The sequence below is a fragment of the Aplidium turbinatum genome, chromosome 2 (genome assembly GCF_918807975.1).
Source record: "Aplidium turbinatum chromosome 2, kaAplTurb1.1, whole genome shotgun sequence".
NCBI classification, from domain to species: Eukaryota; Metazoa; Chordata; class Ascidiacea; order Aplousobranchia; family Polyclinidae; genus Aplidium; species Aplidium turbinatum.
Genome location: NC_137473.1, coordinates 45,372,224 through 45,396,919, shown reverse-complemented (window position 1 = coordinate 45,396,919; position 24,696 = coordinate 45,372,224). Strand labels below are relative to the sequence as shown.

Below are 24,696 nucleotides of genomic sequence, written 5' to 3'. Positions count from 1 at the left end.
CCAGTGCAACTTCTGTTGAAATAGCACCAGCGGATAACACGTAACAGCTGATTGAATTTGATCCAAAAACGGCCCCCCCTTGAGCAGTTAACTTCCAAAAAAACGTTGAAAAGCAAAGGGTTGGTTATGAATCTAGTTTGTTCGCATTAGAGAGTAATTTTCGATATATTATTTTTCCGCCTCTAGCCCTACGATTGTATGCAGCTAAAACAAGTTTCGCATCCCGGTGTCTAGATATCCCTGCAACGACCAATCAAATAAAATTCAATGCCATGTTCTTATTCACGATGTTTCTGACCACTTTCCTATTGTAGTTGTGATAAACTCTGTAAAACCAAAACAAGAAAAATATGCACAAAAAGTAAGGAACATGAAAAACTTTGTTGCTGATGAATTCGTTTGTGATCTGGAAAATAGCTTGACCAACCAATACACAGAAAGGAATGATTCAGTTCATAGCAAACTTAATCATTTCATCGACACTTTTAATGACACTTTAAACAAGCATGCACCTTTACGATTGTTGTCTCGAAGAGAAAGAAAACTCAAGACCAAACCATGGCTAACAAAAGGAATTTTGAACTCCATCAAAACTAAAAACAGACTATATCACTTAAAAATAAAAGACCCAACAAACACTTCTGCACAAGCAACATACAAAAAGTACAGAAATGTACTTACTCATACCAAAGAGCAAGCAAAAAAAATGCATTACAGTTTTCTTATTACGCAAAGCAAGCACAACACTGGAAAAATATGGAAAACCATAAATGACATCATCAAGTACAAACATAAGCACACAGCTCACATACCAGAAGAAATAATTAGCACTGACAATGAAAAAATATCTGACCCTGCACAAATAAGTAACTGTTTTAATGATTATTTCACAGAAATTGGTCCTTCTATGGCATCTAAAATCCCTCTACCGTCTCCTGGCTCATTATTGAAATTGCAAAGTGTCCCATTCTCCTTTTTCCTAAAACCTGTCAATCAAGAAGAAGTATTAAAACATCTTAATAATCTTTCTGTCTCTAAAAGTACAGGACATGATGGAATACCTATGAGATTTGTCAAACTATCCTCACCAATAATCGCCCCTTTTCTCACCAACTTATTCAATGAGTGTATCGATAAAGGTGTATATCCTGATGTACTAAAGGTCGCTCAAGTTACCCCAATCTTCAAAAGTGGCTCCAGGAAAAATTGTTCCAACTATAGGCCCATATCACTATTGTCCCCCTTCACCAAAATATTCGAAAAATGCCTGTATGAACAAATGTACAATTATCTAACAAAAAAAGACCTGATCACACCACATCAGTATGGATTTAGACCACAATATTCCACTTCGTTAGCTGTGTCAAACGTTTGTGATAACATCTTAACTAACCTAGATAATAAAAATACAACTTGCTCTGTATTTCTTGATTTAGCTAAAGCCTTCGACACAGTTGATCACACTATTCTCATACAGAAACTGCAAACATACGGTTTTCGGGGCCTTCCATTACAATTGTTAAAAAGCTATATCAGCAATCGTCTACAGCACACGGTCGTCAATGGAATCTCTTCAAACTCAAGACAGGTTACCTGCGGTGTGCCCCAAGGATCGACATTGGGACCCCTTCTTTTCTTACTCTATATAAATGACTTACCAAATTCAACAAACATGAATGTTAAACTATTTGCAGACGACACCAATCTTACGATGAGCGACAAATGTGAAATAAATTTGCAGAACAATGTGAATGCCGAAATGCAAAAAGTTTACAACTGGTTGAAGCCTAATAGATTATCATTAAATTTCTCAAAAACTGAATACATGCTAATAACAAATAAAAAACACATAAAAAATTTTAACATTAACATTGGTAACACAAGCATTCAACAAAAAGATCAAATAAAATACCTTGGCGTTTACATAGATAACAAATTAACATGGAAATATCACATAGATAAAATTTGCGGAAAAGTAGCAAAAGGTTCATGGGCGTTGCTTAAACTCAGAAATTATGTCAACACAGACACTTTAAAAGATGTGTATCACGCTTTGATTTACTGTCATTTGCAATATTGTATTTCAAGCTGGGGAAAGGCCTGTGACAGTGCACTGGATCCATTAATAAAATTACAAAAAAAGGTTATAAGAATAATTACGAAACAAAATTACTATGCTCACACTAATTTTTTATTTTTCAAAATGAACATCTTGAAACTAAAATACATACATAACATTGAAATAAAAAAACATATGTACAAAGTTCATATGAATGAGTATCCGTCTACGTATTGTGATTTATTTACAAATGCTTCATCTATTCATCAGCATAACACAAGATATCAAACAAGCAACAATTATTTTATAAACAGATCAAACACAGAATTTGGCAAGAAGTCCATGCAGGTATTGGGACCAATGCTCTGGTCAGAGGTTCCAAGTAGGCTAAAAAACTTATCATTTCATTGTTTCAAAAAAGAGATCAAAACGTTAATTTTACAAAGCTACAGTGCATCGTAAGTGATATGTTATGGAAACCAACTTGTCAGTTGCTTCGGAAACTATATTATTCTCTGCTTGCTTCATGGAATTTTGTGTTTTGGCCTACGTTATCATCAATATGTTTTTTTGTGTGCGTATGCTGTTGTTGAAGCGCGGGAACGTTTCAATTATTATTTTTCTCTTGTAAGTTAAGCTTATTTTAAATGGCAAAATCGTAATTTCCGTAGGGTGGCAATTGACTAGTAGACCGTATGGTCGTCTCGTTGTCTCCCTGTCGGTATGGGAACTTGTGTAACTTTTGTACTGTGTATATTGCATATTTCAAACATGTACCTATGTTCCTGTTACTGACAAATAAAACATTGATTGATTGATTGATTGAGTAGACGTTTTCAGAAGAGTGTTTTTTTCGGTCATTGCATGCAGATGAACGGATCGGGGAACTTTATGTTACAATTTTCCCACGAAGAGATTATGGTTTACCGTTGTGAGCACTCAGGCACTCACTCTTATGCACTTTAAAATTTGGCTATTGTTTACGGTGTTTGGTTATTTTTTAGTTGAAGCTTGGCTATAGAAGTATTTTGCATCTGGCAATCCTGCTGACAACCAGCATCACCAACACCAAGCACGGTGGCAAGCACGGTAGCACTAACTTCCAAATTTTTGTTCTTGTCTTAACTTTTAGAGTTTTATGGTCGGTGCGAATTGATCTCTAATCATGGAAGAAGTTGAAAATGAAGGTAGGTATGATATTTTACGCAAAAACATATTTGAATGTTGGCAATTCTCAGCTATTTTCCTAGTTTTTTTGCATGTTTTTACATTTTTATACATCTGCCCTGATAGCTCAGTTGGTTAGCGCGTGACTTCTGAAACGAAGAAGCTTCAAGATCAAGCTGCGCTGGTTCGACTCTCGCGGTGTGCGCTTGAGCTACGCACGTTAAGGACTGCTCTCCATTCAGCGGCATTTAATGAATGGAATAATTCCCAGGCAACAAGACTTCAACAATCGGATACTTCACTCTGTCAATCTCGGTGACCGAGCCAGCGTCAGTGATTCAAAGCCTCTACAAGTATGCAAAACTGCCAGGATTAAGCACAGCAAGAAACTTTCCCAGTCCGAGGATAAAGATTCAATCAACCAGACTCAATCAATTTGAGAGCTTACTCAGCTGGCAGTTTCGCATACGGTACTTGTAGCTCTAGGCCATATTCAATGTGCAAACAAATTTTTATGGAATTTTCTCAGTATTCAGTATTTTTTTATTACCTGTGTTACCTGCAACAGGCTAGGGTGGCACTGGCAGCTGACATAGATGACCTTACTGGTCTTTCGTTGCCATCCTGTTGTGCTGATAGATACTCAATTTGTAGCCTAGTATGTACTTCTTGTTTCTTTATCGCCAGAACAATAAACTGAACTGAACTTGTGTAATCTTGTATATATGTATAATTGTATATTACAATATTTCTATTCATCATTGGACAAAATTTCTTAAAATCAGGAGTGCAATTCAATTTAAACAATAACCCCATAAACCAGTGGTTCTCAAACTTTTTCAGCTTGTGGCACATTAGAAAAAATATAAAACGCACGCGGCACACTTACAAAAGAAGAAAAGTTGCTTTAAAAAAAAATATTTTCACATGTCAATGCGATGGATGTGCTTGTTTATATAAGCTTGGACTGAAACGAGGTTGCATTGTTGATAAACATATACCCGAAATTTCATCGTCAATTTCAAGCAGTCTCTCTTGTTTACAGCTTTTAATTTCAGTCAAAACTGAAAAGCCATGTTCACATAGCCATGAAGATGCAAATGGCAATATAATTTTAATTGCTTTTGCACGGATCATGAAATAGAATTTGGAAGCAGACAGCCAAAACGCATCCAAGTTATTTTGTGGAAACAGCGTTTGAAAAAATGGATCGTTTCGTAAAGGCAGTGGCTATTTGACTGGCGCCGGTCTTTGAATCTGAAACACTATTTGACCGGTCATGACGTCACTATACAGTCACTTTTTTTCTTTTTCTCTTTCAAAGCAGAAGATGAGAAGCGCGTATATAAGTTCTAAATCCGACCATTTTATTCAACTCGTTACGTGGTGCGTGCGATGCGTCGCCGGCTCCTATTCTAGAGGGACTGAGTTCGATACGACCCGGAAGCGTTCATTTTTTTTATTTATTATTTTTTTTAACAAAATTTTGACCCGAAGTGCATTTTTGTAGTCAATTTTTAATTTGAGTTGTCTCCAGCCCAATTTTTTATGTCTTTTCAAGTGTGAGTAATAAAGTTAAGAGTTTTTTTAGTTTGCTGGAATTTGAGATTTTCTCTGGGTAATTTTCTGTTTGTGGCCGTGCTAACTATAGCCTACTACATAATTTTTCATTCAGGCACGTTTTAAACCTTTCAAGGTTTTGCCACCTTTGCCCGTTCATTAATGTGCTGGTAGGTCTATATCGATTTTTGTAGTTAGTATCTTTTTCGTCTCGGACGCGTTAATGACGAAAAATAAAATGATTGATGTGACCCTGTTTGCCGAACAAAGCATTACATTTTTGCTCTCAACGACAACAAGTTAGTTATATACAATGCTTCTTTTAAAAAAATGGTAATGGTATGTACAGGCCTCGAAATTCGTTTTTGTTGACGGCGGACAAACGTGTCCGGTCTGAGAAGCTATCTCGGCGGACAAATTAAGTCTCACGGCGGACACTCCAGTTTTAACGTCGATCGTCATACTTTATTCCTTTATCTTGATAAGTCTTCGCCATTTGAGAACCATAGCTACGGTTTAGGCTTTTTAAAATTTCAGCGATGTCACTCTGAAAAGCTTTCATCAGACCAACGACGTGCGCTTGACGACGTGTAGCTACTAAACATGATGATGATGATAATAATATGATGATTGTTAAAAATTGAATTCTATGAACTTTTTGTGTCTGATGCAAATAATTAATACAAAAATAATACGCCGCATAACTGATTAACTTCCATCGAACGAGGTCGTGTGGCTTCTTGCGTCACAATGCTCTGGGCAAGAGTCGGAAAACTTCTACACTAACGCGTAACACTACTATTTTCTGATGTGCAAAGTTTCACTAGGCTTTTTTCTTTAGGTTTATTTTTGCGTGTCATGTGAGCAAAAGTGACGAAATAAATAAACAAAACATTAGAAAAAGCACAATTATTTTTTCCCCTCTCCGTGAAGTACCGGTACTCCCATCGATTCTTAGCGAAGAATTCACCTTTGTTACACTGATTCAATGTCATCAATCGTTGAAGCAACGTAAAATTCGAAACTAAGGGATACAGTATTAACTTTTTCGCATCGCATTCCCAGCGCAAATTATATTCTTGCAACAGTTGTTTGTGCTATGCAATGACGATTTGTATCGCTAGGTTCTGCGATATTTCTTGGCGGACAAATATGACCGATCTAGAGGGTACTTCCCGCGGACATCACATGCTGTGACGGCGGACATGTCCGCCGTGAATTTCGAGGCCTGTATGTAAATGTAATGCAACTCAAATTAAAAAGTGACTACAAAAATGCACTTTGGGTCAAAATTTAGTTAAAAAAAAAATAAAATAAAGAAAAGGGACGCTTCCGGGTCGTATCGAACTCAGTCCCTGTAGAATAGGAGCCGGCGACGCATCGCACGCGCCACGTAACGAGTTGAATAAATTGGTCGAATTTAGAACTTATATACGCGCTTCTCGTCTTTTGCTTTGAAAGAGAAAAAGAAAAAAAGTGACTGTGTAATGACGGTCAAATAGTGTTTCAGATTCAAAGACCGGCGCCGGTCAAATAGCCACTGCCTTTCGTAAACCAATGAGCTGTTCTTCTTCTGCAGAAACATTGCTTGATTCATTGCTTCCAAATGGTGGGAAGTAATGTTAGCAATAGCTAACATAGCAGCCCAATAGTGACGTGGCAATTACCCTGCTGTATCGGCAACGCCATAATTGGTTTCATCGTCACATGTGCTAATTTATCATCTATTGAAGGAGAGCGCTTTTAAGTCGCATGCTTGTATGAATGGCTTATTTTAAATACTTATACAGTTCTTTTCCAAAATTTCAAAAAGATTCGCGGCACACTTGAGAATCTGTGGCGGCACACTAGTGTGCCGCGGCACACAGTTTGAGAATCACTGCCATAAACCATAGGCCTGTCTAGTATGCAAGTCAAATAGCCATATGCAAAAACCCTGGGTAGCACTAGCAACTGACTCGAAGACTGCATGTTCTTTTGTTACTTCTTGTTGTCTGTTGAGTTGCATCTGTGATGGCAGTGTCCGCCCCACCGACAGCTCAGTTGGTTAAGGCGTGACTTCTGGAAAAAAGAAGCTACAAGATCAAGCGGCGCATGTTTGACGCTTGGCAGGGTTCAACCTTAACTTTTTTTCGCACTGGACAACCGGACTAGTGGCTCACCATTTGCACCGGTCCGCACGAGATTGCACTGGTCCGTCCCATTTACTGATAAAAACAAGATTGTTGTGGGAAGCACGAGGCCAACCCAGGGAAAACCACCTTAAAACGACAATAATCAATGGTGACAATAACATGGAAATATACAATGGCAATAACAGTAACAACAGTTTATTTAGGCAAGACATTCAATCTACGTTTCGAGTCTTCAATCTACTTGGGGCTCTTCTTCAATTTCTGAATCCGATGATGGGTCATAATCGGACTCTGATGACAGGGTCATAATCGGAATCCGATGTGTGTTTGTCTGGCCTTGTAAACACATAGCCAGTGTCGGGCCTTCTTGACCTCACAGATGAATCGTTTGCCATGGTAGATTTGGGGTTGAAATCTTTTATTTCTGCTGACTGTAGCTAGATGGTCAGAAGATCTGTTACGTGGTCAGCCTGGAGCCTTGACCTCAGCTTCGTTAACACCATCACGTGATGTTGCGATTGCTTTTTTCTTAAGATTTAACACGTGATGTTGCAATTGCCTTTTTCTTACGGTTTAACACGCACGGATCACATGTTTTGTTGTTTGAAGAGAAACGCAAAGGAGAACCACTCACTCTAAACGATCAAACAACATAATACGATAGTTTCGCACTGGACAGTCGGACCAGTGCGAAACGATTCATACTGGTCCGCTGGGAACTCGCACTAGACCTTGGCCAGAGGACCAGTGCTAAGATCGAACCCTGCTTGGGGTGTGTGCTTGAGCAATGCACGTAAAGGACTGCCCTCCATGCAGCGGCATCTAATGGATTCCTCGGCAAAAACACTTCAACAATCGAAAACTTCACTCTGTCAATCTTGGTGACCGGGCCTGCATCAGTGATTCAAAGCCTTTACAGTCTACAAGTTTGCGAAACTGCCAGGATTAAGCTTTGCAAAAAGCTTTCGAAGTCCTTTCGAAAAAGGCTTTTAATTATAAAAGTTAAATACAACTACCATAATTTGAGATTAAACTCCGTGATGAACTCCTACAAGAGTTTATAGAAATTAGTCAGCGAAGACAGATTTCTTGAGCTGAAAGATTTTATATTTATTACTTATCTATTTAATGTTTAAGCTTTTAGAAGATGTGTCGATAGCAGCTGCAAACTAATTTGTCTCTTGTAAAGATTGGAATAAAAACAAAGCAGTGTCGAATTAGTTGTCATCCTCGATAGTTTAGTCTTTAAGAAACCACAAGATTAACCTGAAATGCGGCTTTTTTCCAATATTACCACTTTTAGCAATTGTAAAATTGTTAGGAGCTTGAAATTTACACTACTTGTGCTGTTTTTCAGGAGTAAGTGTTTAAATTTGCTCTGTTATACATTTTTTGCAACTGGCCTAGTACTGTAGTGTACAGTGAGTTGTTTCCTGCAAGTTTTTATGATGTCAACCACATGTTAGAAATGGGTCTGCTACTATTCGGTGAGTCCGATTCGGTGAGAGCCTTTTTCGGTGAGAGCCCTATTCGGTGATTTTTTTGAATTTTTTTTTTGAAAATTATCAGGTACCGTAGCCTAATTAAAACCCCTAACCCAAAAACCCAAACCCCAAAAACCCAAACCCCCAAAAAACCCCAAAACTCCCAAAAAAACCCCAAAACCCCCCAAAAAAACCCAAAAACCCAAACCCCCCAAAAAAACCCAAACCCCCAAAAACCCAAGCCCCAAAAACCCCGAAACCCCAAAACCGCAACCCCTAACCCTATAACGGCAATGATAATTAGGCTACGGCGCGCAATAATTTAAAAAAAAAACTCACCGAATAGGGCTCTCACCGAAAAAGGCTCTCACCGAATAGGGAACTCACCGAATCGAACTCACCGAATCGGACTCACCGAATCGGGCCATTCCGGTTAGAAATAGATGGACCATGCTGGTTTAATTGGCCTTTTAGATGTGCTGTGTTAGTAAATTGAAAAAATATTTTGACACTAACTTTTGTATTTATTTTCAGCAGTAGATCTTGTTGGAGCTGCCTTTCAAAGTCGTCTTCCACATAATGAACTTTCACCTTTAGAGAAAAGCCTTTTTCCTGCAATATCTGAAGGATCAAGTGAAGTACTAAAAGCATTTTTGCAAATTCGAAACCAAATGGTAGGTTTACTTTCATGTTACTTTAACATACCTTTGTCCAATTTAGTTTTTTCATAGTTGTTCATCTTTTAGCATATATTTTGATAATGTGTTCAAGTAAGTTGTTTTAAATTGCCGTAATCATACTTTTGTATTGGATAAAGATAATGTTACAGTCTATCATTATGATGTTACCCAACAATATGTCTTTGAAGTACGTTTTTAATTTGAAAACCCCAAACTTGAACCTTGTTGCTTGGTCTTTTTGTTTTTTCTGCTGATTTAGATATGTTTGAGCTATCGTCAGAGTTGCTGGTATGACTTTGTCATTAGTTTACTAATCTAGTGGTCTTTACTAATGTAGATCTGCTGGTCTGTCTTTTTCTTATATATACTGAATCTATTCAAATGAATCTTGTTACAAATTGACATAATCTTATTGCAAGTCATTCTTTATATTGATAAAAACAGGGTTATTAATACAATAAGTTTGGTAACTGAACAAGTGAACATTGGAAAACAGATTGAAAACGAAAGTGGATTACTGATAAGATCTGCTCATTTAAAAATATACTCATCACTTGGTCACATTTAAATATATTTCTGGCATTATAGCTTCAACTATGGATTGAAAATCCAAAAGTAGAACTGATTTACGAGATGGCTGTGCAAAACATTCCTGACTCCAAGACTCTGTTTCCCACTTACATGCAACTCAGTCTTCAAATTCACAAATATCTGGAAATTCATGGTTATATCAATTTTGGTATATTTAAGAGGATACACCCAATTCGAAGTGAGTAGGTGGGCCATCACCACGCACTCATCTTTTTTGTATATATTTGAGATTGTAGTAGTTTACATTACCACTTTTACGTCGAAGTCTACAGGTAGAGCTCTTTACATACATTACATATATGTATCCGAGGTTATTTGTATGACAATCGGGTCTCATATGTTGTCATTAACTTGTATTTAAAATAATTTTGCAAACTTTAGCCTTGGATTTTTTGTAATGAAACAGTTTACAAAATGTTACCTGCCAAAGCGTTTCTTAGAACAAGGAATAATATTACAGACATTAGCTGGAATGAATTACTTAGATAGGCCTGACCTCTATGATTTTTTACATGATGTGTGTAATAAAGCCAGTAATGATGTGAAAATTCCAATGACGAATTTTTGTGATTAGGGTGTAGCAAAATATGAAACATCTTTATCTTTACCAACACCATCGTGGAACTAGCTGTAGTTATATGTAGCCATGTCCTTTATTTATCATGGCCTAACTGTTTAGGAGTCAAAAAAGGCAAAGTAATTGTCATTGGTGCTGGAATGGCTGGACTAGCTGCAGCAAGACAATTAAACTCATTTGGAATGGAAGTTGTTGTAGTGGAAGCAAGGGTATGTTGCAGCAGTTACATACTTATTCTCAGCAATCGACTTACCATTTAAAGATGTGAAATAGATGAACCAGGAGCCGGCCTAACATGGCCTGCCGGCACGGTAGTTTCGAAGGCCATTTAGCGTTTGATAACTGTTTATTTTTTTCTTGTTGAGATTTTAGTTGAGATTTTTTTACGAACACTTGACTTACTTACTGTTTAACCACTGCTTTTTTGACTGTGAGTTTATTCAATTAACCTCTATTGTTAATCATGAAACGCCTTTTAGTAGCTGTTGTTTATTCTTTAGTTGATACTTTTTTGCTCTCACTTTACTTAGTTAACCTCTATTATAAGCTAATTCCTTTAAATGAACAGATCCGATTCCGAACAGTAGCAGACCGAAACACTTTTAACATAGTATCACTTGTGTAGGTTTTTCAGTAGATGCTTAAGAATTATGTAAATTACTACTGTATATATTTGAAAAGATGGATATAATACAATTTTTTTTGTTTGGCCTCTAGGACAGAGTTGGGGGAAGAATTTCAACTTTTCGAAAAGGCAAGTATGTTGCTGATCTTGGTGCAATGGTGGTGACAGGGTTAGGCGGTAATCCCATCACTGTCATCAGCAAGCAAATCAACATGGAACTGCATAAAATAAAGCAAGATTGTCCTTTGTATGAGACTGGCGGACAGCGAGTAAGTTATCCATGCCATGTAAGAATTTAAAATTATGATACAAATTGAGGGTCTGCTACTATTCGGTGAGTCCGATTCGGTGAGAGCCTTTTCGGTGAGAGCCTTTTTCGGTGATAGCCCTATTTGGTGATTTTTTTGAATTTTTTTTTTGAAAATTATCGGGTACCGTAGCCTAATTATCATTGCCGCTTTTACATCGTTTTAACGTCGCTAAACGTTGAAATAAGACCCTAAACCTTATCCTCTAAACCCTTTACCCCCATCCCCTAAACTCTAACCCTTAACTCCTAACCCTATAATGGCAATGATAATTAGGCTACGGTACCCAACAATTAAAAAAAAATCACCGAATAGGGCTCTCACCGAAAAAGGCTCTCACCGAATCAGACTCACCGAAACGGTCCATTCCGACAAATTGAAGAACTAGGACTTTTACTTCATAAAAGCTTATTATATAGTTTGTTTGTATTGTTCCATACGTATGCTTTTCAGCTTGGTATCTGCTTGCTACAAACCATTTTAGAAGCTATCTTGTGATGGAAAACTGTCTGTGGCACTGAAATCATTTCTTTCGCCTTAGTCTTTGCAGCTTTTCAAAGCCTTGATATGTATTGACAGTGATTTGCCCAGGTGGTATATATCAGTGCTATTTTTGTCGTAGCTTGGTGATTTATAAATGTGGATTGTCGACCTATTTAGTTTGAAGCATATCATCATTGTCTTGCCAGATTAAGGCACAGCCATAGGCGCCTAACCCGTGGGGGCGTGGGGGCCCGGCCCCCACGCATATTTTTGCGTGGGGGCAACTTTTATGCTGTATTGATACATAAAACAATAGATAAACTAGCGATCGGCAGCAGGAAAACATTTTTTAAATGCAAACCGCAACAGCTTCGCGATAAATAATCACCAGAACGAGCAGCGATGCTACAATCCCACACCAGACAACAAAATCTGTCATTTTACATTGATTTAACGTCTGCAGACGCACCCAAAAACAACACAATTTGCTATGTAGACACGGAGCGTGCGTTTAGCTTTATGCACTTGCAAACAGACTGGATGTCGCTTTCGAAAGTCGAAACCTCTGCAGTGAATCGCTCGCTGTGAAAATGAACTTGAAGTCTCCGCCCGAGGTAACCACTAACATTAACCAACGCAACAAGGACTGGTACAAACCACATTGCGCACACACGGCCGTTGCCATAGAAACCCGATCAAAGGCGGGAGTATGTGCATCTTTTGTTTCATTTACAACACGAAAACCGGCGTTTTACAGCGAATTGAAAGCAGGTTAGTCATAAGTTGCGACATTGTAGTGAAAAGGGAGAAATGTCAAGTGGAAAACTTAATCAAACGTCTCTCCGTAACTATTTTCAAGGGCTGTTTACGGATGTCAGCAACTCTTAAATTTATTCAAGGTGACGTGCTGTTGAATCGATGTAAACATGAATGATTTTACTTTTAACAGGTATATTTTCAAGCGTATGATCAAGTTAGTATTTGCATTCCATTTTCAAAACATTGTCATTCCATTAGTACAGTAGGCTATGTTTGATACCTTTTATTTGTGAAAACTGAGGGAAAAGAATTACACGTGTGCTCTCTACCAGTGCATAAGTCGAACTGATTAAACTTAACATAAACACGTTGCAGTCAGCGCAAGAATGTAGCTTCTGGAGAATCGGACATTCCTCGCGCTGATTGCAACAAGCAGTGCTTCCAGCATATTATTGCAAATACTACAACAGGCTATACCTTTTAGTAAACCTTTTCCTCTCGTGTTTCATGCTAATAAATCTAGTTCGTTGCTGAACTTTATGTTGTGCTTAGCTTAAAAGAGTCGCAGTCCATCAACCCCTAACAGACGCATGGCATGTGTTTGCTTAAACGAAGTGATCGAGTTTTGTTTATAATAATTAACGATAGGGCGAACATAGCGATAACTCCGAGTGTGGCAATAAAAGCAATCCTAGTGTGACGGCATAATTACGTCATCGATCTGCGTGACATTTTGCTGAATTTACGTTGCTGCTGATGAAACACGCTTTCGCCCCCACGGTCAAAAAAATAGTTAGGCGCCTATGGGCACAGCCGTATGGGGTATTGAAGTTGAGCCGAGGTTTTTTCAAGTATTGGACAGACACTTTCGCAACTTGGCCTTGCAGCCAACGCCAATGTATTCATTGTATACAAATGTTCCAGTTTCATCAGTCGCACTGAAGAAAGAGTTCGATTTCTTTGGTAAAGTCCGAACACCCTTTCCTTAGTGTTCAACTGTTTATGAAATGCTTTTCATTTAAATTTCTGAAATGTTTTATGCGGATCTCTTCATCCTGGTGACAAAATTGATCCACTTCTTATCCTGAGCTATTGGTCCTCACGAGACTGTGTTCTTTGCGATTTTAAGGTTCCGAAAGAGAAAGACGTTCTGGTTGAGCAAGAATTCAACAAGTTACTTGAAGCAACCGCCCACCTCAGTCATGAGATGAATCTTGACCATTTCAAAGGGGAACAGTTGTCACTGGGTCGAGCATTCGAGTTAGTTATTGAGTAAGTGATGCGTTATTTACCATTGAGGGTTATGTTTTATGGTACATGGTATGGTTGCTGTTTGAAAAAAGAACAATTCTGATTAAATATTCAAACTAGATTTGAGTAAAAGTGCTCACTCGGGAAGGACACTACAATGTAGCCTTTATATATTTTTCCACATGTATACATCTTTTCAACTACTTTGATTTGCATGCATGATGCATATACCCCAGCTTATTTTCTTGCATTTAGTGATTTACTGTTATTTAACTTCAAGAATCCAGGAGAAGAAAGTGAAGGAGCAACTGCTAGCTCATTGGCATAAAATCCATGACCTCCACAAAGAGCTCCGGAAAGTCCTCCAGGAAATGCGTGAAGCGGAACAGCGAGCGATTAAGCTGAAAGCTGAGTATGACGATCTACCTGAACATTCTCGTAATGATATTAAGAAGCTATTTGCCCGGAAGCGCAAACTGAGAGACTGTCGAGTAGCGTGCAAGGTGAGAAACCTAGAACAAGACATCAAATTAAAAATTTTTGCCATACTTCTATTTGAAATGGAGAGATTTACCGACGAAGCCATATTTGTATGGCAAAAGTTTTATAATTATAAACTTTTTGTCATCAATTTAGTGTGATGCTCTCTGCTTTTTTACATTTAGAGAATCTAAAATTGTTTGCTTCTGTTGGTATGTTTCAGTTGGGCATTACCAACAGTTTCGTAAGACCCATTTTCTTGTATCAGCACCTCAACTAGATATTTTTGCCACACACCCATTTGTATAATCAATATTGGTTGATGAGGATGACCAAGTATAAGCTTATTAATTGCAACGGATCTGTTGATGCCACTCTTTTTTGTGACATTTTTCTTAAGACCTTGTTCAAACCATAGGAGTTAAAGAATGATGTTAACAATTTGTTCTCTCTGCGTTCACTGTTTGCTGAGGGTTCCCGTCCTCACTTGTGATTGGTAGAGTGGAAGCAGCTACATTGCAGTGGACTGAAGTCACGTTCACATTTATATGGTCGTATATCATAACACTCGAGTTCTCTGCACTTATCAGCGTCATTGCTTTCCTTCTCCCAGGAATACGAAACCTTGTCTCAAAAGCGGATTGAGCTTCAGTCTGAGATCGTGGCGATGGAACACAACCAGCCTAGCGACGTCTATCTCTCGTCCAAGGATCGCCAGCTGTTGGACTGGCATCTGGCAAACTTGGAATTCGCCAATGCGACCCCTTTGAATAAGTTGAGCCTTAAGCACTGGAACCAGGTGTCTAAAAACTATCAAACGGTTTGTTGCGTATTCCCATCTCGTTCAACGCATCTTGCTGTGCAGTGCGCACTTCAATAATCTCTCAGTTCTGCTCGAATCATTCAAGTCTTGGTTTTGCACCCCCTTTACAATGATTCAATGCTTTCGGTGTGTATGCGTCGACTTCGAAAATGGCACTTGTTTCAGCAAGAAAGTTGTTGTTATTTTGTTTGCACAATTTCACAATTTGCGGAATGGCCCGATTTGGCGCGGCTGATTCGGAGATGCCTTTTCGGAAATAAATCGATTCGATTATGGTCAGTTCGGTGCGAACGTTCTCAAAAATCCCGTTTGGTCCTGCTAATATTTATAAAAATAAATCGCAAATATCATGTGGAAAAGGTAGCGAATGTATGTTATCTGTTATCTTGTTAGCTGGATTGTAGGCTACATGCAGTAGATTAGGCAATTAAATAGCATCTATGTCATTCAACAAATGTCGGTTTCACACTGTCACACACTCGACCAGTGATTTCAAACTTTTTTAACCACGCGAGCCACTTTTACTGAAAAATATGTTTGAGATCCGCTGCAGAATGGGCAAAATATTTTAATATGACGTTAAAAATCAAACTGAAACAAAGCGGTAGAAAACTCAGTTTAATTGTAATGAGACATTTATGTTTGAGCTTCGGTAGAGAGTTTGTCTTGTTGAACCATAGGCATACATAGCCGAGTAACGTGATCAAGTTTAACATCTTCAAGTTTATTACATATAGAAACACAAAACTAAACAAAACATAATTAATTTGTTGCGTAGTTTTGTGTTTCTATATGTAATAAACTTGAAGATGTTAAACTTGATCACGTTATTCGGCTTCGTATGCCTATGGTTCAACATTTGTGTTTGTTTCTTGGATATGATCAGATCAAGGCAAAGTTAAAAATGACCCAAGCTCAAATCCAAGTTGGGTAAAATACAAGCTGACAGAGAGTCAGCTATACTGCGTAGTTATTCACGCATCAATGGACAGATCTACAAATACAATGATCATATGCAATGGTAAAGTGGAACTACAACACGAGCCCAATTACATGTTATTTTTGGCACCAAGCCCCAAACAGTGGATCGTCTACTTGTGTGCCCCCAGCTTACCACCCGGTTCAGCTAGTGGGATCCTTTCAGTATACAACTCCGTCGCATAAAAATGTGTCGATCTGTGGTGTATCAGCCAAACTTATAAGACTTGATAGAAGATGTGGACAGATTCATTGTTATCGTTTCACGGACTATTCAATAGAAAACTATAGAATGTCGGTTAATTTTCAAAAAAAAGTGTTATTTAGTTACCTGAATTTGTAATATGTTCACAATGTCTTGAAACCGCCTACCTAGTTATTTCCATAATTTTTTCAAAATAAACAGAAGCAACATCGAAACGGGATTTTCGAAAACGTTGAAACCGAAACAGTCGTTTCCTAAACTGGCTATCTCCGAATCGGCGTCTGCAAATTGTAATAGATCCCACAATTTGGCATGCTATTAAATCTTCTATTTGAGAGTTAGAAGTTGTGTGGGTTTTCCCTTCGTCCCAACCAGCAAAGAAGTCTCTTTTTTACATTGATTTAATTTCTTGTATCTGTATTAATGTTAAATCAGTGTAAAAAAAAGACTGATTTGCTGGCTGGAGTATACTTCTTTTCACTCTAATACGTTGTGTCAACGTGTACAGTTGTACTTGCACAGCAATGTTGAAACAACGCAGAACAATCAGCCTTTAACATCTAACAAGATCAACCTTTTCACATTGATTTGGCATCTGAAAACGTTTAATTAGTTGCATGCAGGAATATCTTTTAGCTAATGGTATGATGATTGATGGCGAAACTGTTTAACATTTTAGTAGATTGAAGCTTTCGATGAAAACATTGCCAGCGCACTTGGCGGGTGTAATGCAATTAAGCTTTGGCGTTTTTTTGCAATAACAATTTGCTTTGTCTTGCGTTTGAATTTGAACCAACAGTCCAACACTGGCTACAATTTCCGACTTTCTGTTATGCTGTGCGTGCGAGAAATCACTCACCGTAGTCACCTAGAAATCACTCTAATCTAGTTCCCCCTTTTATGTTATCCATGAGTTAATTACAATAATTTAATATCATCGACTTCTTAAAAATAATCAGAATTATGGTAACAAAAAATTGCCTTTCCAAATGTTAAGTTTCAGTTTTTTGTCATATCTATGACTAGGACAAAGTATTGAGGAGAGAAGAATGCCGGTCTTCGTGTATACCTTCAAGCGCACTATAAGCACCGCGCCAAGACACAGCCGCGTCGGCTGCATAGCCGAGTGGTGAGAACCCTGGAACGGTAATCGAAAGGGCACCGGTTCGACACCGCTCATGAGCATGCAGCTGTGTCTTTGGCAGGACACTTAAAGGCATGCCTGAAGGTGGACACCAAGATTGTCTTCCTTGCCGTCCCGTCCACTTAATCTAAATCTTCAACCACCGGGTGTAAGCCTGGATACGACAAACAAAACAGCCGCGTGTTCTTGTTTGCATCGAACTGACGTTCTTTCAAGCGTCGTGCAAAGGCTCTCACTCCAGACAGCAAAATCCGTCATTTTTGCATTGATTCAACTTCTGCAGACGCAAATCGATATAAAAATTGACGGATTTTGTTGTCTGGGACCACTCGGCTACGCAATACGTCAACAAACAACGAAATTAAAAAATAAAAATAAATAGTTGGCTCTTTTTGACAAAGCACTACTAAATGTTTGCAATGCGTTAGGACGATGCTTACGAATTCAGCGGAAGCCATCTCGTGGTAAGAAATGGTTATTCAAGTCTTCCAATCGCATACGCAGATTCTCTCAACATTCGGTTGAACACAGCTGTGAGAAAGATAACTTACACAGACAAAGGTAGGGCGTATTTGCATCTCTCACGTACCGTTTGCATATCCATCCAATTATCCATACACAAATACTGTAGTGAAGTTTATTTAGAATCACTATCATTAGCTTGTTGACTGCAAGGCTGACGTGACTAGATGTTATAATGATGTAACAATGACGAGTTTTTGTCGTTCGGAAAGGACTCAAAGTGAACTCCATTTCTCGTGAGTAGGCTAATATATAATTTTTTATGTGATAGTAGACGACACATACGAGTCTTGTCCTCGAAAAATTTTTTGCAGCACCTATCGTTTCCTTGACTGAATACAAATACACAGTTTGTTTGACGAAATTTCGTCTATTACACGTTAGTTTACATCTTTCAGGCTGCCAGGTTATTGTGCAATCAACACAAGTCAATTCCCCACCTACGACACTGGAGTGCGATGTTGTACTATGCACACTGCCACTAGGTGTCCTCAGACCACCCAACCCGGAACTAGACCACGGCCCGAATGTTGTGTTCGACCCGCCCCTTCCTGACTGGAAGATGGCCGCTGTGAAAAGAATGGGATTTGGCAACCTAAACAAGGTAAAACAGCTCTTTGCAAGAAGGTCGTCAAAGTGCGACTGAAGTGAGAGTTCAAATATCACCTGACGTCATTTTATGCTTTCACCTTTTCCGATATGACACCAAAGTATGTCATAGTTGACGTGTTTTGTTAACCTAAATGAATGCACTATGATGCTAAATATGTTTTTAGTTTATAAAATGGCTTAGTTATTATCACTTTGCAGGCACTGATTCCAGTGTCCCCGAATATCAATTGAATTTATGTCTAAAGCAGTTACCCTCAACTTTTTATGTTATGCTTTGTCGTACTTTTAGCAATTTTGAGATGACTGGAGTAGGCAAACGTGTTTGCCCTATGCCGCTGTTGTGATGGCATCGTATAAATATAATTATGTTTGTTTGTCCACTATTTCAAAGCAATGACGAGCATGGTGGCAGCTTTACGTTGTATCAAATGGCAACCGGCTGAGACGCTAAAAAACTAAATTATTACCTTGTCTCTAATCACAGTGTTTCCGTTTTATGTTTTCAGATTGTGTTGTGTTTTGAGCGGCCATTTTGGGATTCTTCAGCGTCGAATCTATTCGGCCACATTGGATCAACGACCAGTTCCAGGGGCGAGTTGTTTTTATTTTGGGCTATTTACCGGGCTCCAGTACTCATAGCCCTAGTGGCGGGAGAGGCCGCCAATGTTATGGAGCACGTGGGGGATGGTGTCGTCATCTCACGAACACTTGCGGTGCTTAAGGGCATCTTCGGCTCAAGCAACGTCCCGGATGTAAGTTGGTTGTTGGCTACAAATATTTTTTTTCGTTAAAATGCTTCTCTTCGTTAATGAAGGCATGCGTTTTGTTAAGTGTCTTAATTCTAATTTCTAAAGATCAATTTTTATCTGCTACTCCCATTTTGAAATTTGTATTTATCTTGCAGCCGCTCAGTTACACCGTCACTAGGTGGGGTTCCGAGCCATGGAGCCGCGGAAGTTACTCGTACGTTGCCACCGGGTCATCAGGCGACGACTATGACATCATGGCAACTCCGGTTAACGCTGATGGTTCCGCAATGGATAGCGGGGACAGCAAGAACCCAGTCTTATTTTTTGCAGGTAGAAACCCACGTAAATTAGTCGTTATTTCTCGTACGGTAACTATGAAGAACCTTAGTTATGAGTTCAAATCTTCCTACGTTTAAACGTTTATTAGAAGACAATCTGGTCGCCGTGTTTATATTAGAGTCAATAACATGGTTTTGTTTTTACTAAAATTGTTTAGCCCTAAAAGATTTACGTTGGAATCACTGCCATGAGCGAAGTATTTCCTTTGGTCGAAATTTTGCTTGATTTCAAAACCGGTCCCCAATTTTGTGTAATTTATTCAAATCTCTCGAAAACTTTAACATTTTCTTATTGTAGTTAAAATCTGTATACGTTGAATCATATCCACCTATATACAGTACCGTTATGTGTTCAATCAATGTGAAAAGGATCAGTTTTGTTAGCTGGCCATTTCTTGTTGCAGGTGAACACACAATGAGGAACTATCCTGCCACTGTCCATGGCGCCTTGCTTAGTGGATTCCGTGAAGCTGCAAGGATCGCTGAGATATTTATTGGACCCGCAAATGCTGCAAATGAAGAAGTCGACATGCAGGAACCCTGACGTGCGCCAGCAAATGATGATATTTCACAAAGTCTATCTTCAAAACGTGGTGCAAAAACAATAAAATCGCGGTCTTGCCGATTTAATGTTTACGTGACGTGCTGAATTATGACTATCGCAAGTTAGTCTTACACTGCCAGTGCTTGAATTTGCCCAACATTGTTTTCACAGTTCAGGATTTGAGAGTCCAGTAGCAACTTTGTGCCAATGTTACTTGCAGTAAAATAAATTCGTAAACTAAATCATTGTAGTAGAAAATGGTTTTAACTGTTTATGTCTACAGGCGATACATCTGATGCAGGGGTTAAACTACAACACTTTTTTATTAGGCAGCAGTAGTCTAAGCTCTAAACCAGGGCTTCCCAAACTCGGGGTCGCGTAACGAACTTCAGGGGTCGCAGAAAGTAGGCTATTCCAATTTGCACAAGGTACTGCATATTAACACTTCTGTGCGAGATGCTGTGACAGTTATTAACTTTATTAAGAGTCGCGCACTCAATAGGCTGCCCGTATTTTTGAAAATCTATAAGGTGAAATGCAATCGTAGTTAAAAACTCTTTTACTGCATTGTGAAGTGAGATGGCTTTCAAAAGCCAAAGCTTTAAAACGGCTAGCCAATTAACGTTGAAAACGGAAATCGTGATTTTTCCAACAGAATAAAATTCGGTCTTGGTCCACCATTTTCACAATAACATCTAGCTTTAAAATTATGTCATATGTCAGATTTGCTTGAAAAACCAAACGATTTTAATTTGTTCCTCCCAGGAGAAAACATCAATATTTTGCATTGAAATCTAAAATTGATGCGTTCATCAAAAAACTGATCATCTGGAAACCAAAATTTCAAAAGGATTTATCTGAAATGTTCTCACTTTACCTACCGTTCCAACCTAAACAACATTAAAACCGCTTTGAGACCTGCATTAACAAACACTGAGCAACGGATGGACTTGCTTTGTTCACACTGAATAAATGTGTTTGCTTTTTTGTTTTGTTTCCAGTACGCTACCCATAGGCTTTGTTGTTATGGTCAGAAATAAATAAAAACAAACTGAACTGAGAACGATAAATTCGTTTTCGTTAGATTTAAGCTTTTCAATAAATATCACAAATGTATATTTCACACTGTTCGTCGTTTTAATCGTAAGGGGCCGGGAAACATTTTAGGAGATTAAAAGGGGTCTCGAGCAAAAAAGTTTGGGAAGCCCTGCTTTAAACGACCATCCCAACAGGTAGCCACTTTAACAAGTCGAAATTCTGCCACTGAAATTGATTAGAATGAAACCGCCAACCAATCACAAGCTACGGTTTAAGTGACGTAAAAAATGGCAAAAAGAAGATAATAGAAAGCAAATTAAGTGATGGATTTTTTGTCAGCTGATTGGCTTAGGGGTTAGGGCTAGAAAGTAGTCATTTCATTGACGCGGGTTCGATTCCCACTACTGCTATTGCTCTTTTTCTTCTGTAATTACTAAATAAAGTTCAAAACAAGCATTAACTCTCTGGATGAGTGCGAGAAGGATCACAATTGGACGGTAGCCTCTTATAACATGTTCTGATTGGTTGGCGGTTGCATTCTAATCAATTTCAGTGGCAGAATTTCGACTTGTTAAAGTGGCTACCATCCCAACAGGATGTGGTGATAGCAAAATGTTTAATTGATTAACGGGAGACGGTGTGAGCGACACAACTAAAAAAATTGTAGCCTACAGCTGTGACTCGACTTGGTGGAAAGTATAACACGCCTCCTGTTTTTTTTTCATTAGGAAAAATGACGCTATTTCTGGAAGTGATTAGGGATAATAGTTTTGTAACAGTTTCAGGCTCTACCAGTGTTTTTTCGTGTGTGCGGAAGTTTAACTTTGACTATCAGCGATAAATTAGCATTGTTCTTGCCATGTTTGGTTTTAGAAAGTTAAGTTTTCGTTTAAAAACAAAATGTCCCGGGGACACCACGGAAGGATGTAGGCTGATGTGAAGTCTAGTTTTTAATCGAAAGAATACATAGAAAATGTGAGTCTTGAAACAAAAAAAGACAGAAAAGCAACCAAACTTGCGATTTTTATTCATTACTGCGTCGTTAAATTTGTGATAGTAGCCCACCTATAGGCTAGTAATCTGTTTTTTAAATGTTCTACTGCTGATAATGATGTGGACAACAACATGTTTCAGTTTTGTAAATGTAGCAGGGTCCACATGAACGCTAAAACAATCCACCTCTTTTCTCAAACCATTAGCAGAAATGCCCCCCTCCCCCATGAAAATAATTGTCTGGTAAAAGGGGGACACTGTATAAATCCCGTAATGACGGTTCGTGATCCTCTCTCTTTACTGAAAGTAAAGTTAACCAAAAGTTGCCGGCAAAAAATTTACATGAAAAATCCGTAGGGGGAATGGATAGGCTACAACCCCCCTTACAGAAATGTACAAAACATATCAGTTAAAAATACCGTCATCAAGGGGAAGATATGTAAAAATAATGTCTACAAAATGACATCATGCAGCCAACTCGTGCTTTTGTGGCATAAAATTGGAAAAATGTGTTTGAGTATTTTTGTAAAGTTTTTATCTCATGATCATTTTTTTCTGAAAAATTGAAAAAAAAGTTTAAGATGAAACCAAACTCATTTAGCAGCTCGTTGATAAGGCTTCAAGGGTATGTTACGTTTTTTGCAATGTGCATCCAACCATACAAAAACCAGAATTTTTTTGTTTGAAAAAAGTAAATTGATACAATATATTAAATTTCCTTCTGTGACTGTAATTAATGTTGTCATTAATTTAAATAAGTTGTTCTTATTTAATTAGACCTGCTACTTTGGCAAACAGCTATTGTGCAGGCTTTCGTAGGCCTACACGCTTTAAAAAAACGTGAACAGCGTAAAGCCCGAACCTTGAATGAAAACTCCAGCCAATCACCCTTTCCATGTCCATCCTGCAGCCAGGGCCGGATTTAGCTGATGGGGGGCCCGGGGCACTTTTAGATCGGGGGGCCCCCATGCACAAAAATTTTTCGCGCCTACGGCGCGAAAAATTATCTCTACGTCTACAGTAGCATCACTCCAGTACTGCACAGCATTTTGCAGAAACTTTAAAGGCCAAAAGGAAAAAAAAATAGCACAAAATCACAATTTAACCAAATAGGGGGGCCCTTCAAAAGTCGGGGGGCCCGGGGCAACTGCCCCCTCTGCCCCCCCCTAAATCCGGGCCTGCCTGCAGCAGAAGCTTCGCCGCACACATGGGCCTCAACACTCATCTTTGCACCCAAGTAGGCTACGCCTACCACATATTGAATTTTTATTTATTGCTTTCTTGTCAATAGGGATTTCTGTATTAGTTTTACTGTATCAAATTATCTTTCGGGTGTGACATTTTTAACATTAATTAAAAAAGTAACAAAAATAGAAAATGTTTTTAAAAAGTTCAAGGGATCAGACTTTCATTTCAGTCAGCCTAAAATCAATAGTTTGTTTCACGTCATTTTCAGTCAACAGGCAAAAATGTATCAAATTACCTTCTCTTTGTGTGTTTATCTCGCTGTTCCCGCCATAAGCATCGCGTCACAAAAATGAATTTGGTCCGGAATTACTCTGTAATGGAAAATGTCTCCCGCCTAATTAGCTCAAAATCGTCGCCCCGAAGTGGATTTAATAAGCGGGGACTACTGCAGTTACCGTACATGATAATAGAATGCCTGACTTGCCTTCACCTCCACCATTAGTCTGAGCTCCCCGTGTTATGTCGCATGATGGTGAATATGTAGGTCTGTAAAATCGGACAACTATTTCCATTTTCCTGAAACTTTGGACTTACAAAATTTTTATCAGAATGGTTCAAAAAAAAATCTTGTGCCTTGACTTTGTTAGAAAATGGGCATTCTGCAATTAGTGTGGCTAGAGTTATTGATGTCTTAAGAAAGGCAGTTTATCAGTTAATATGATCGGGGGGTCGTTGCCACCCGTGATGGTACCGAAATAGAAGTCGGGCTTTGAAAACCTCTGGATGCTTTATTTTTTCTTTCAACGACGAGAACAGACGGATAAAAAGTTGCTTCGCGCTTTAAAAGTCTATTCTTTGTTAACAAGGTTTTCTTAAGTGCGCTAGATATATTATATGCGGTATCTTGTGGCTCAGTGGTTATCGCCTTGGTTGGGTAATAATCTGGTGACATGTCACCCTCTTCCAATCTGCCTTGAGCCAGCATGGAAGCAGTACGGCTCATAAAATCACATGGAACCCTGTCAAGTAAGCCATGTTGATGCGCAATCTGCTGCAAGCGGAGATAGCGAATGATTATTATGCGGTATCTTCATGTCCACCTTCAGGTATGCCATTGAGCGTCTTGCCAAAGCACATATTCTTAAGATTTAAGTGATGCTGAACCAGCGCCCTTTCGAACTTGGGCTCTCATCACTCGAAGATTTATTACATCCAAATGAGCTATCGGAGCGGACTTCACTGAGCTGTGTCGAATCTTTTAAACACGCTGCTCGTGCCAATTGCACTAGCCGTAGTTAAAAAAAATTACTGGTTAAAATTGCTTCGTTGACAACAAATGCCAGCTTATTCAATAAACAAGCATGGCAAATTGCTTCAAATAAAGCAGTAATCACATTGGTAAA

At 38.7% G+C, this 24,696-nt stretch overlaps 1 protein-coding gene across 3 annotated transcripts; it reads left to right on the top strand.

Moving 5' to 3' along the window:
- The first annotated feature begins 3,113 nt into the window (after positions 1-3,113).
- On the top strand, positions 3,114-20,306 carry LOC145787280 (lysine-specific histone demethylase 1A-like). Of its 3 annotated transcripts, none has more exons than XM_082599002.1 (13): positions 3,114-3,246; positions 8,943-9,079; positions 9,674-9,854; positions 10,356-10,462; positions 10,971-11,147; positions 13,558-13,700; positions 13,960-14,182; positions 14,773-14,979; positions 17,738-17,870; positions 18,230-18,435; positions 18,950-19,195; positions 19,348-19,522; positions 19,935-20,306. In XM_082599002.1, the coding sequence occupies exons 1-13, from the start codon at positions 3,225-3,227 to the stop codon at positions 20,072-20,074; spliced, it is 2,097 nt and encodes a 698-aa protein (XP_082455128.1). In that variant the 5' UTR covers positions 3,114-3,224; the 3' UTR covers positions 20,075-20,306. The 3 variants fall into 3 exon arrangements, with proteins under 3 accessions (XP_082455128.1, XP_082455137.1, XP_082455120.1); XM_082599011.1 differs by having other exon boundaries at positions 3,120-3,246; positions 8,940-9,079; positions 14,773-14,958; XM_082598994.1 differs by having other exon boundaries at positions 3,120-3,246; positions 8,940-9,079.
- The last annotated feature ends 4,390 nt before the right edge of the window (positions 20,307-24,696 follow it).

What these genes read in the sequence shown, in the direction of transcription:
- LOC145787280 (XM_082598994.1), top strand. Translation starts at nt 3,225, where the DNA reads ATGGAAGAAGTTGAAAATGAAG. An exon ending in GGAAGAAGTTGAAAATGAAG is followed by an intron (nt 3,247 to 8,939) that starts GTAGGTATGATA and finishes ATTTATTTTCAG; the next exon opens with CAGTAGATCTTGTTGGAGCT. An exon ending in GAGGATACACCCAATTCGAA is followed by an intron (nt 9,855 to 10,355) that starts GTGAGTAGGTGG and finishes CTAACTGTTTAG; the next exon opens with GAGTCAAAAAAGGCAAAGTA.